General features: G+C 43.3%; 1 protein-coding gene across 3 annotated transcripts in view; it reads left to right on the forward strand.

Annotated features, from left to right (window-relative positions):
* The first annotated feature begins 5,057 nt into the window (after positions 1-5,057).
* Vkorc1l1 (vitamin K epoxide reductase complex subunit 1L1) overlaps positions 5,058-13,315 on the forward strand; it is a 44,818-nt gene continuing 36,560 nt past the window's right edge. Inside the window, exon 1 of one of the 3 annotated variants that reach the window (XM_021163859.2) lies at positions 5,058-5,392. In XM_021163859.2, the coding sequence (XP_021019518.2) occupies positions 5,058-5,392 (335 nt within the window). The remainder of the gene's footprint in view (positions 5,393-13,315) is intronic. The other 2 variants (XM_085837220.1, XM_029477453.2) reach the window with 2 other exon arrangements.

Raw genomic sequence — 13,315 nt, forward strand, 5'->3', positions numbered from 1 at the left:
TATTTATTTATTTATTTATTTTTTTTTGGTTTTTTTCGAGACAGGGTTTCTCTGTATAGCCCTGGCTGTCCTGGAACTCACTCTGTAGACCAGGCTGGCCTCGAACTCAGAAATCCGCCTGCCTCTGCCTCCCAAGTGCTGGTCAGATGTTTATTTTAAGCCATTGGTTCTGGAAGATTTTAACTTCACCTAGTGCTGTGTTTTGTTTTCACCCATGGAGAGGATTAAGGTAACAATAGGGAGTATTTACTGAATACTCCCTTGTGCCAGGCGCCACACATTTAATCCTCCTTAAGCCCTCTAGGTCAGTAGTGCAGCCCTCCTAATTTATAGACGAAGACAATGGGGCAGAGGGACAAAGAAGCTTGCCAGACACAGAGCTGGGGAAACATCAGAATCCCAATCCTGTCCTTAAGCAATGGAACACTTTCTGAGATTACATGTGTGAACCTCCTCATTTGGCTTTTCAACTATAAACTAACCTTTTAAAGGAATCGTTCGGGCTGGTGAGATGGCTCAGTGGGTAAGAGTACCCATCTGCTCTTCCAAAGGTCTGGAGTTCAAGTCCCAGCAACCACATGGTGGCTCACAACCATCCGTAACGAGATCTGACGCCCTCTTCTGGTGTGTCTGAAGACAGCTACAGTGTACTTACATATAATAAATAAATAAAAAAAAAAGGAATCGTTCATTCATTCGAAATTGACCTACTAGGTCCGTACCCTTGGGCCAGATCCTGTCTTCCTGACTTATATATTGGTCAAGACAGTGAACAAAACAGAGACCTCTCATTTGGGAGACTTGTAGCATAGGGGGAGACACAGAAGAAGGAAGAAGAGGGGGGAGGAGGAGGAGGAGGAGGAAGAAAGAGAAAGAGGAGAAACCAAGAGAAATAAGTATAATAGGTATTTGGTTGTTATATAGTGATAAAATCCTTATTCTTGTGGCTGGAAAGATGGCTCAGTGGTCAAGAGCACTGACTGCTCTTCTTGAAGGTCCTGAGTTCAAACCCCAGCAACCACATGGTGACTCACAACTATCCATAATGAGAGCTGATGCCCTCTTCTGGTGTGTCTGAAGACAGTTACAGTATATTACATATATACATGTAGTGATAAATAAATCTTTTTTTAAAAAATCGTAATTCTTTATATCCATTAGATCATGCTACAGTTTTTTTTTTTTCTTAAAAGAGGTTTATTTAGGAAACAGGGTGGGTAGCCCTGAACTTACAATCATCCCACCTTAACCCTTCTGAGTGCTCTGTTTGCAGGTGTGTAAATGCCTACTATGTAGCCATACTCACATTAATGGAATGATAAGAGAACCAATTATCTCTCAAATATGAGAATAACACCTGTCCCCTCTCCATAGGCTGCTTTCCCAAAGGAACCTGGGCAGCCTTGGACATTTAGACTCTCTTCTAAAGCTTTCTAGCTCAGCTACCACTCCACCTCAAGAGTTCTCGTTCAATCCTTGCTGTATTTTCAAAGTGTTGGGGCAAAGCACAGAATTCTAACTCAGCATATCAAGTCTGAGGTCATTGAAGGTGGCGGCAGGAAGCTCCTGGGACTTTTGTTCTGGAGCAGAGTTGAGCCGGCAACCGTCTCTTTCTTTGTACAAACACGGGAATATTGGACTAAGGATTCGAAGGAAAAGAAGACCGTTTGGAATAGAAAGCTGAGTTTGTCAGAAAACAGGGACCTGGGGCTTAGAATGTGGCTCGGTTTGCAGAACACTTTCTCAGTGTGCAGGAAGTCCTCACTTCAATCCCTAGAATTACATAAATTGGGTATGGAGGTGTATACCCATAATCCCAACACTCGGTAGGTGGAGGAGAACCATCAGAACTTCAAGGTCACTTTTACCTATATGGTGAGTTTGAGGCCAGCCTAGGACGTGTGAGACCTGATTTAAAAAGAAGAAAAATAGACGGACCTCAGAAGTGGCAGTAAGGTGTGGTTGGGAGCACCTGCCATTCTTGTGTCTGCTAGTTGAGCGTTCTACCACAGACTATACTTCAGCCCCGGTCTCCTGCCTTATCTCTTTGGTTGTCTCTTCCTGCTTTTGGAAATGGCACTTTCTTCTTCCTTTGAGGGACTGATTGGTCCTTTATAGAGTTTAACCTGTAGAGAGGCAGTGTGTCTGCCTAAAAATTTCCAGGTGGTATGGAGTGGGGGAGTGCCCAGTAAGAGAGGTGCTCTGATCTTTGTAGCTTTTCTGCCTACTGTCCCACTGTCTCTTTCCCTCTTTCCTATAAACAACTCTTTGCAGTCCTGAGCCCCTTCAGGTGGTTCTCCCTGCCCCCCCCCCCCCAGGGTTTCTCTGTGTAGCTGGAACTCACTCTGTAGACCAGGCTGGCCTTGAACTCAGAAATCCACCTGCCTCTGCCTCCTGAGTGCTGGGATTAAAGCTGTGTGCCACCACTGCCCAGCCATCTTTTGCTCTTAAACCTGTTTTCTTTCAACCAATTTTCTCTCAAGTATTAGCTTTGGAGTAGCAAGCAGATGAACTTAAGTCCTATATACTTTCCCTCTACCTTTAAAAAAAAAAGATTTATTTTTTATTATTATACATAAGTACACTGTAGCTATCTTCAGATGTGCCAGAAGAGGGTGTCAGATCTCATTATGAATGGTTGTGAACCACCACATGGTTGCTGGAATTTGAACTCAGGACCTTTGGAAGAGCAGTTAGTGCTCTTACCCGCTGAGCCTACCTGCTGAACCATCTTGTCAGCCCAATGCTCTGCTTTTTAAAATTTACCAAAGTGTATGTGTGTGTATGTGAGAGAGAGAGAGAGAGAGTGAGAGAGAGAGAGAGAGAGAGAGAGGCATATATGTGTCTGGGTCATGGAGGTCAGAATAGGTCATTGGATTCCTCAGAGCTTCAGTCATAGGCATTTATGGGTGCTTAGCTTGAGGCGCAGATGACACCACCTGGTGCACCGACCTTCTAAGTAACAGAATGTATGAAAGTCATAGACTATCATTTCTGATCATGGAATACCAAAAGACTCAAGCTGGAGAGATGGCTCGGTAAAAATGCTTGCTGCCTCAGTGTGAGGACCTGAGTTCAAATCTTTAGCTCCTCCTATTTAATGTGGTTGTCTGTGGCTGTCCTTACTTGTAACTCTTGCACTGGAGGCAGAGACAGATGGATTCTCGGTACTTGGCCAGCCAGCCTAGCTAAGCAAACCACAGATTCCAGATTCAGTGAGATACTCTGTCTCAAGGAGGTAAGTCAGGGACGATTATAGTCAGTGATTTTTTTTTTGTACCCACATATATGTGAACACACACACAAAAAACAATAATGTCATTTTTAGAGACTCTGCCCCCATCTCTTCCCTCTCTCTCCTTTTTTGGAGGTTTAATCTAGAGCTTCACATATATTAGTCAAGTATTCTACTGTTGAGCTAAATCTTGTTTTCTTCAACCCCTTACTTTGGGGGTGGGGGGTGGGATGGAAGCCAGCTGTGTTTTCTGGAGGTGCAAATTGGAGCTGTTGTTACTGCCCAGGGAGGGCCTGCAGCCTTCTCACTGCTAGAGGAGAGAACCTGAAACAGGACTCTCAGGGTTTGAGATGACTACAGCCATGCCTCACATCTTAATTTGATCCAAGGTAGAGGAGAGGAAGAGAAAGAGAGAGGGAAAGGTGGAGACTGAGCGGGAAGATGCCTAACCCAGAGAAAGTGAAAAAAAAAAAGAAAAAAAACCAAAACAAACAAAACAGACACCCAGTTTATTAGCTTGCTTAAAGCTGCAAAAAATTGGGGTGATTTGTTATCCAACATTGTATAATTGAAGAACATTCCTTATTAATCAAAATCACTAGGTGATGCCCCCAAAGCCTAAGAGCTTCATTGAAGCAAAAGCTAGCAACCTCCATCAACAGCTTGTTTCTTTGTAGACACAGTTACCCATACATGGATTTTCCTGTCCAGTTTTGACTGCCAGGAAGCTCAGAATCAGTTATGGCTCAATTTTAACAATTTTGCAAGCCTCTATGACCTCCTCACGTTTCGTTTTCTTCTGATTTCCCTTTCTCCAAGTTTTTGAGCTTTTTTTTTTTAAGTTCATTTTTATCCTTTTAGTATGGATTATGTTAAAGCCACATCAAATCCAAATTATAGAGAAGTATTCATGAACCCATTTAAAAATAGTTTGTTTTTTTTTTCTAAATGTAAAAATAGTTTTGCGCATTTAAGAAAAAAGTTTCTCACATGTTGAACACAAGACGCCTGGAGGTGGTGCCTGGGGAAGATCATGTCACGCAAACGTGTCTCTGGAGCTCTGGAGCCATTGGTCAGGGACAATTTGGATTGGATAAGAAATATCAAGTGATAACGACGGAAATGTGTGTGTAGAAAGGCAACTGATTGCTACCAGGAGCCAAGGGCTTGCCCAGTCAAGCATTGTGGTAGCATCTTTGAAATTGATCCCTTGTAACAGACCTTAAGATTAAGCCACCTCTCGCCTTACCCTTTTCCTAGGCCATACCCCTCATCCCTCCTGGTCACGCCCCTGCCCCAACCAGCACACCAGAGTTTTTGCGCTCCGCCCCTTTCCTTCGCTCCCGCCCCACCTTGTTCCGCCTCCCTTCTGACCGCGCCCTCCAGTGTAACGAACCCCATTTCTCAGCACCACCCTTCACTTGCGCCACGCAACCCTGGCTGCTTACAACCTCCGCCTCTTCCCCGCCCGCGCGCGGTTTTCCCACCCGCCCCTTTAAAATCAAACCACGCCCACCTTCAGCCACGCCCTCCGCATGCGCCGCACCACCTCCCTGCTGTTGCGCGCTCCGCCTCCTCCCTCCACACTTATGAGCGCCTTTCTCGCCCCGCCCCAATTCTGGTCAAGCCACGCCCCTCCTCAAGCCCTTCCCTCCTTCAGACTCCGCCCTCCGCATGCGCCGCACCGCCTACCTGGCGGTTGCGCGCTCCGCCCCTCCCTCTGTGTCCGCGCGCGCCTTCCCCGCCCAGTCCGCCTCACTCCTCTCGGGGCGGTTGGGCCGCGCGCTTGTGGGGGCGGGGCCCGGAGGAGGCGACCGAGCCAATGGGGCGCGGCGGTGGTGGCGGCGGCGGCGGCGGCGGCGGAGGCGGTGGCGGCAGCGGCGGCGGCTGGGTCGGGCCCCGACGGGCGGCGGCGTCTGAGGTGGAGGCGGAGGGAGGCGGCGGCGGCGGCGGAGGGGGGAAGATGGCGGCGCCCGTCCTGCTGAGAGTGTCGGTGCCGCGGTGGGAACGGGTGGCCCGGTATGCAGTGTGCGCCGCCGGGATCCTGCTCTCCATCTACGCCTACCACGTGGAGCGGGAGAAGGAGAGGGACCCGGAGCACCGGGCCCTCTGCGACCTGGGGCCCTGGGTGAAGTGCTCCGCCGCCCTGGCCTCCAGGTAGCCCGGCTTGAGTGAGGGGAGCGCGACGCGGGCGGCGGCGGGGGGCGGGGAGCGCGCGGGGAGCTCCGGCCTGAGAAAGCGGGGCCCGGGCCGCGACCCGGACGGCGGTGACCGGGGGGCGGCGGCCGAGGGCAGGCCTCCGGAATGAGGTGGCACAGTGCAGCCGGGAGGGCGCGGGCGCGTCCTGGCCAGTGTGACTTTTCTCCCTGTTGTCGCCGAGAGAGGCGTGTGAAGACCCCCGATGCAGAGATCGGCGAAGCCAGCATTCATCCCCGGGGTCTTGGGACCTCTGCTACCCCGGGGCTATACGTCCGGGGGTGGCTTTTATCACCACCCTCAGGGTTGTTCGGGACAGGTGTTTTCGGTGCTCAGGCCTCTTTGTACTCAGAGTTAAGGAGAATTGGCAGCCTTCTGGAGGCGACAGTGACATTTGCGGGTAGACACGCATTTGACCCTACTCTGGAAGAGGAAGGTACCAGCACTTAACCCTATCCGATTTCTTGGATTTTTCTCCCTTGTGTATTTCACGAAGTGTGCCCAGCAGGGGGAAAATGGCCAGAGTTTGGGTCTACTTTAAGTTTAGAGTAAAAGATGAGTACCTTGTGTATAGTGATATTTTAGGTACTACGATGACTGTTATTTCATGAAAGGATCTGAGTTGTGACCTACACTGGCCTGAAACTCGGACTATAACCCCTACAGCTATTCTCCTGCCTCAGTCTTTTGAGAAGGGAAATACAAGCATGCACCACCGTGGGTGACTTAGAATGACTTTTAAATGTTGCTGATTAGTATTAGCGGAATAATCCGCAAAAGATTAGATTTACGAAACTTTGCTAAGCAGGTTTATTTAAACAATTTTTTTGTTTCTTGAAAATACCATCAATTTTTTTTCCTGTTAACATTTTATGTAGTGCGCTAGTTTTTTTTTCTTAGAAAAAAAATATTTTACACTTTTTTTTTTTTTTTTTTTGGTTTTTCGAGACAGGGTTTCTCTGTATAGCCCTGGCTGTCCTGGAACTCACTTTGTAGACCAGGCTGGCCTCGAACTCAGAAATCCGCCTGCCTCTGCCTCCCAAGTGCTGGGATTAAAGGCGTGCGCCACCACCGCCCGGCTATTTTACACTTTTAAAAAAGGCTTTTTTAAAAAAACGATAGTAGTCATCAAAACCAACAAAAGTGAAAAGAATTATTGCAGAATTGAGAGTTTGACATTTTAATAGAGAGTCCTACCCCTAATATTTTGATGTTTGTTAACAGTGCTTAACATTTCACTACATTCCCTCCTTTTGATAAATGCTAGGGAGACACAAATGTATATAGCTCACTAGTTTATTTTGCCCTCCATATTGGTGGAGGAGTATTTGAAGAAGCTAGGGTTGGAGTTTCTTATCTGCAAACTTAAGGCTGTTGATCTTTCCCACTTAGCCCTTTTCATAGACCAGCTAGGCTAGGCTAGCTCGTGCATATAAATGGAATTCCTGTAACTTTTTAGTAGAAAAATGGCATTAAGCAGTTTTTTCTTTCTTTTTTTTTAATGCATTGAGTTTATATTGCAGAATGTATCTGTGATAAAGAGCCCTCAGGAGTTTTATTTGCATCCAGGTTGAGGCCTCCTAGACTTTCTTCAGACACCTTGAGAACCACTAAGTGTATCTTGCTTCTATTGCACATATTTATGTTGGGAGTGGGGTAGCACACACACTTATGGATTGGACAACATGTGGGAGTCAGTTTCCCACCAGATGGGTCCTAGGGATTGAACTCAGGTTATCAAGCTTGCTGGCAAGCATCTTTACCAGCTGAGCCCTCTCACTGAGCCCACCAAGTATATTTTATGCACACATTTTTAAATGTTCTTTGCACTTTTGGAAAGGATTTTTTGTTTGTTTGTTTTTGTTTTTTTGTTTTTTTGAGACAGGGTTTCTCTGTATAGCCCTGGCTGTCCTGGAACTCACTCTGTAGACCAGGCTGGCCTCGAACTCAGAAATCCGCCTGCCTTTGCCTCCCAAGTGCTGGGATTAAAGGTGTGCGCCACCATTGCCTGGCTTTGGAAAGGATTTTTAAACTTAAGTTTTTAACACCCCAAATTAGTTGAATGAATAAATGCAGAATAAAAAAAAGCATGCAGGAGCATATTTCAAATACTTAGAAACCATGAAATAAAAATGACTGGATAGGTTAATATGAAATATAATTATTACCAACTTTAGAATTTTTCTTTTAATGCAGTCTATACAAAAATCTTACTGGGCCTTTTATTATTTGGTCATGTAAGAAGTAATTCACTGTTTTGAGTTCTTCTAGTGGGCTTTTCTCTAAGAGATTGTTTCTGAACCATTTAATTATACACTAAATATTCTCATAGTTAATATGTATCACAAGAAACAAATTTTCATGTGTTTTGTTTCTTGCTTTGTAGATCTGCCAACTTTGAACTGAAAGCAGTCCTTCAGTCTCAGTCTCCTGAGTACTGGAATTATAGCCTTGCCTGCACATCTGTCAAGTTTTTGCTTTGAATAAGACACATTAGCATGATATTTAGTAACATCAATTAATGAATTAAAGTTATTTAAAATATGTTAGACTAAAAATTTCTCGATCAGTGGCATTTGAGATTGAACATAGGGCCTGACCAGTGTTAGGTAAACTCTCTGTGACTGAGTTTCATCCCCGGCTTGCTTATTTTTGTCAGAGCTTTGACTGGCTTGGGATTCCTAGAGATCTGCTTGCCTCTGCATCCTAAATGCTGAGATTGAAGGTTTATGCCACCATGCCTGGCATTGTTTGGTTAACTCAAGTTAGCCTTGAACTTGCTGTGTTGTAGCGTAAGTTGAGGCTGGCCTTGAACTCCTAAGATCCTCTCTCTACTAATCCCTCATGTTCTGAGATTACAGGTGTGCATCATCATGTCTAGCTCCTATCTCTCTATAATATAGAAAGTATGAATTTAGGATGTTGTGGCTAAAACTAGTGTTTACTTATATAGTGACGTATGGAACTACTTAAGTTAGGGGTTAGAAAGACGGCTTAGCAGTGAGGAGCTAAGTCCGATGAGGATGAGTCTGATGGTCAGCACTCATACTGAGTGGTCCACAGCCACCTGTGACTTCAGTTTCAGGGCATTCAGTGCCCTCTTTTTTTTTTTCCTTTTTCTTTTTTATCTGTATTTTATCATTTTATGTATATGAGTGTTTTTCCTGTACATATGTATATGCACCACGTGCATGCTTGATACCTACAGAGATGAGAAGATGGCATTGGGTCTCCTGGGACTGGAGTTACCAGGCATTTGTAAACAGCCCAAGTGGGTGCTGGGAATCAAACCCTGGTCTTCTGTAAAAACAAGTGCTCTTAACCCCTGAGCCACCTCCAGCCCTTAGTACCCTCTTTGGCCTTAGAGGATAACTGCACTTTTGTGCACATACCTATGTACAAATACATACACATAATTAAACATAAAGTCTTTAACACTTTTAAATTTGATGTCTGCCAAAGGATAGGTAAGAAGTAAGGCATTCTAATAAGAGTAAATATATTTCATATGTACACTAAAACTATTTTCAGGAAATAGCCTTTTTATTAACTGTCTTGAGAGAGAGGGGTGTGTGTGTGTATGTATGTATGTGTATGGGGGATGTGTGTGTATTTAACGAAGATAAAAGGATTTAGACAAAATTTCCTTTATAAACTGATTTCCTTTCAGATTGGGTAGAATAAGTATCTGCAAGATGCTCTTGACAATGTGGGAAAGCCCTTAAATGAAACATTATCATATACTTTACATTAGTTAATTTTGTTTGAAAATGGACTGCCAGATAGCAGTAGTATTCAAAGATCTTGCTATTTCACAAAAAGAAATGAATAAATGGTAAAGGAAGTTAACAGAAAAGAAGATTCCTAAGCAGTCTGTATGTCTAAGGCCTGTGGGTTTGTTTTGGGAAGTATAATTACATAATAGTAGTTCCAGACTTTTGGATTTCAAGAGAGACATTTCCCTCAATGTTCAGAGGCAGCAGAATTGCTAATAACAGCATTAGCAAAGGAGCCTGGCATGGTGGCCCATGGTTTTAGTCCCAGCACATACAAGGTAGAGAAGGGATTGCTAAGTTCAAGGCTAGGCTAAGCTACATAGCAAGTTTAAAGACAGCTAGGGTTACCTAGAAGAGACCGTGTCTCAAAAAACAAAAAGTAGTAATGCTACTACTGCCTGTCACCATCATTGGTTCATTTTTAGGTATTTTAAGCAATTTGAAAGAATAGAATCTTCAAAGGCTGTGTTTTCATCATATGTTCTGACCTGCCGCTTGCTTTTTGGTAATAAGCATTTTTTTCTGCCACTCTGTACTTTGTGTTGTATTCATATCAGTGAAACGTTAGTAACTGTGAGTCTGTGAGAGAAAACTTCCTAATTTCATGAATTCAGGTGAATTTAAGAGCCAGATTGCTGTGTTGCTATTGTGACTTGTAACAATATCTCAGAAGCCACTGAAGCCAAACGAGGAATAGAAAGAGATGAATGTGAATGGCTACCCTGTGATAAAGATGGATGTTTGCTTCCAGGGTGGGCTTCTTCTCTGCTGGGCAGCAGTCTAAATACTGCACATCTATTATCTTTGGAACAGTCTTTTGAGCTCAGCTCATCACTGCTTTACAGCAACTGAGGCACACAGTGTGTGACTAGAATGTATTCCAGCGAGTGTAATGGCAAGGCCTGGCTGACTCAAATGCAAGCAGACTGGTTCAGGACTCCAACAACTTTACTATTTTTGTATTTCTCTCTGTCTTATTATTGGGGAGGGGAGGCATATGTGGCGGTTAGAGGACTTTGTGAAGCAGCTTTTCTCATACCTCTGTTTGGGTTCTAGGCTTGCTCATCAGTGGATGTTACCCATGAGCCATCTCACTGGCCTGAGTTCTCTGAGATAAGGTCTCACTATATAGCCTTGGCTGGCCTGAACTTTATAATCTTCCTGCTCGGCCTCTGGTTACTCAGTTTACAGGTGTGTGCCACCTTGCCTAGCCTTTTACCATGACTTTAAATTCCATTTAGATGGAATACTGGTTTATTAGTGGTGTCTGTATTAGCAAAACAAAAAACAACTATAAGAAGTGTTGACAATTTTTTTTCCATAGAAATGCATAAGAAAATGCCTGAGTTTTTAGTATAGCTTTTTACAGCAGTCTTATGGACTAAGAAGGACATTACTAAGGTGTGGTGTTCAAGAAGAAAATTTGTGGAGTGTTTGCCCTCTAAGCCTAGATCTGTGAAGGCCTGCCCTTTGTCACACCCAGTAGTTAACTGATACTCTGCAAAGTAGCTATCATGAGGACTTAGGAGGTTAACCCTGTGAAGAAAGAAAATAATCTATGCACCTGCAAAGAAGGGGATGTTTTGAATTTGTGTTGGGGTAGCCTAGTGGTTCTCACTCTTCCTTACTCTGTGACCCTTTAATCCAGTTCCTCATGTTGTGGTGAACCCCCAACCATAAAGTTACTATCATTCTTACTTCATAATTGTAGTTTTGCTACTGGAATAGTAAAATCTATGTTTTCTGATGTTTTTTGGGGGGTTACTACCCACAGGTTGAGGACACTGGGGTAACCCTTTCTGAGAGTGGTGAGTCTTGTGAACATAGAGGATCAGGTCGTGGTAAGCTGGCTAAATCACTAGGTAGAACTAAGACTATACAGGCATTGTTTCCTGTATGATTAGAAACAACTGCAGGAAATAGCATTTGGAAGGGCATGGATATTGGAAAACTGGCCATTAGCAAGACTAAACAGCGTGTGTTGTCTTTGAATGTGACAGATTTACCTCAGGAAAGGACTGAAATCTAGAGCTCCAACAGAAAAATGCAAGACCAGGCATTCTTTCACATCATGTTCATGTAAGAAACATGAGCACTGAGCCTTGGATTGTTCTCTTATAAAGTACTTGTATAAAACTGCTAGACCAATATCTATCTGAAATTTGTTCCTCAGAATCCTTGTTCTATGTCAGAATTTCACAAGTGTTTGATTCCTATCTTAGTGCTTTGAACACTATAAGCATCTAAGTAGGCTCAAACGCATTATCGCACTAGCCTTTAACGTATTGGGGACCACTGATTTGTACTGCCAGATTATCACAATTGAGTTACATCAAGTTGGAGCACCAGTCTTGAAAGAGTGTATGTCATGTGTTATGAGAGCATTTATGTAACACTGAAATAACAAAACTAGAGATGGAGGGGTAGATGCAGCAAGGAGTTTAGTAATGGAAGCCAAGAGGTGGTGTGGTTCAGACGTAGCATAAAGGGTCTTGAGGGGCAGAAGGAGCTCGGTATTAGCTGTGACTGCACAAAGGTCTGAATGTGATAGAGTTGTGTCTGATGTGAGATCTGAGTACCACTGCAGCACATCAAGGTCAAAGGCCTGGTTATGAGAGTGAACTAGTTATGTCATCAAGGAGACTGGCTGAAGAGTGCGTCCAGTAGTTTTCTTTCTTTTTGCAAGTTTCTGTGTCTATAATTACAGAGATTTAAAAAGGAAAAAAAATGCAATATATTCTAAATATTTGGAGGGCAAATAAAAACAAGCAAAAGGAAGAAAATGTAAGTGATCTGTAATGCTACTACCACTCAGGAACAGCATCCTGGAATAGTTTCTCAGTTTGTGCATAAGCTACTGTAAAGACTGACTTACGGTAGTAGTTTAAGAATTCAAGCCAGGAATGGTGGCACATCCCTAGAATCCCAGCATTTAGGGAGGTTGGGGCAAGAGAGTCATAGGCCAGCCTGAACCACCTAGGGAGACTCTTGTCTCTGTCTCTCACACAAAAGAATCATGCTTGTGGTTGTTCATGTTAAGTTATATAAGCTAATGCAGAACTAATTCAGCCATTACATTGTGCAATAAATAGGAACATATATGCATATATCTCTTTATCACAGTTACCACATATTTATTTTTACTAAAATACTTGCAGTTAGCAAGTATTTGCATTTTTAAATTATGTATACTTTTAACTTGGAGATATACTTTGTAGTCTTTTAGACAGGTGTAAATTTAGCCTTAATGCACTTTTTGGTTTTCACTGTTTTTTTTTTGGGGGGGGGCAGGTTTTCTCTTTGAAGCTCTGACTGTTCTAGAACTCAATGTGTAGACCAGCCTAGCCTTGAACTCACAGAGATCTGCCTGCCCCTGCCTCCTAAGTGCCAGGGCTGAAGGCTTGTTTTTGTTGTTTTAAAGAACAAAATACTTATCATTTGCAGCTGTTTGTCTCTGATGAATCAGGTTTTTCTTGATACTATGTGATCAAAACAAATTTGTCATAGACTGCCCCATTAATCATTACTTAGTTTTTATTCATCAGAAGAACTTTATTCTCACCATAAATATTACAGATTTTATCAAGTGCACAGATTTTTTAAAGGGCCAGCAAGATAGCTCATGGATTAAGGCACTTGCTGCCAAACCTGATGACCTGAGTTTGATTCTTGGGACCTACATAGTGTAAGCAGAGGACAGATTCATTCAAGTTGTCCTCTGAACTCCATACAAATAAATATTCTTCCACACAAATAAATGAATGCATTTAAAAAACTTAAGGATGAAATTAGAGTAAAATCTGCTTTGTTTTTCATACATTCACAATCCACATAAAATATCATTTAGAATTTTGGTTTCAGTTTTGTCTTTGTTTTTATTTTGAGACAGAAGCTTAGCCCAGGTTTAGCCCTGATTTCTCCACCTTTCTATCTTAGCCTCCTCATACAGGTGTTTGCAGGTGAGCTCTCCCATACCTGACCTATAAACTTATTTCTGTATCAACTTTTCTGCTGGAATTTTAGGGACATATTGTTGCTGTATTGTGGTTATTGATTTTTTTTTTTTTGTCAACCAAAATGTATTTGAGAAGTAAAATAGTAAAAAATC

This window comes from Mus caroli, unplaced genomic scaffold (assembly GCF_978045245.1).
Source record: "Mus caroli unplaced genomic scaffold, Mus_caroli_1 scaffold_4, whole genome shotgun sequence".
NCBI lineage: Eukaryota > Metazoa > Chordata > Mammalia > Rodentia > Muridae > Mus > Mus caroli.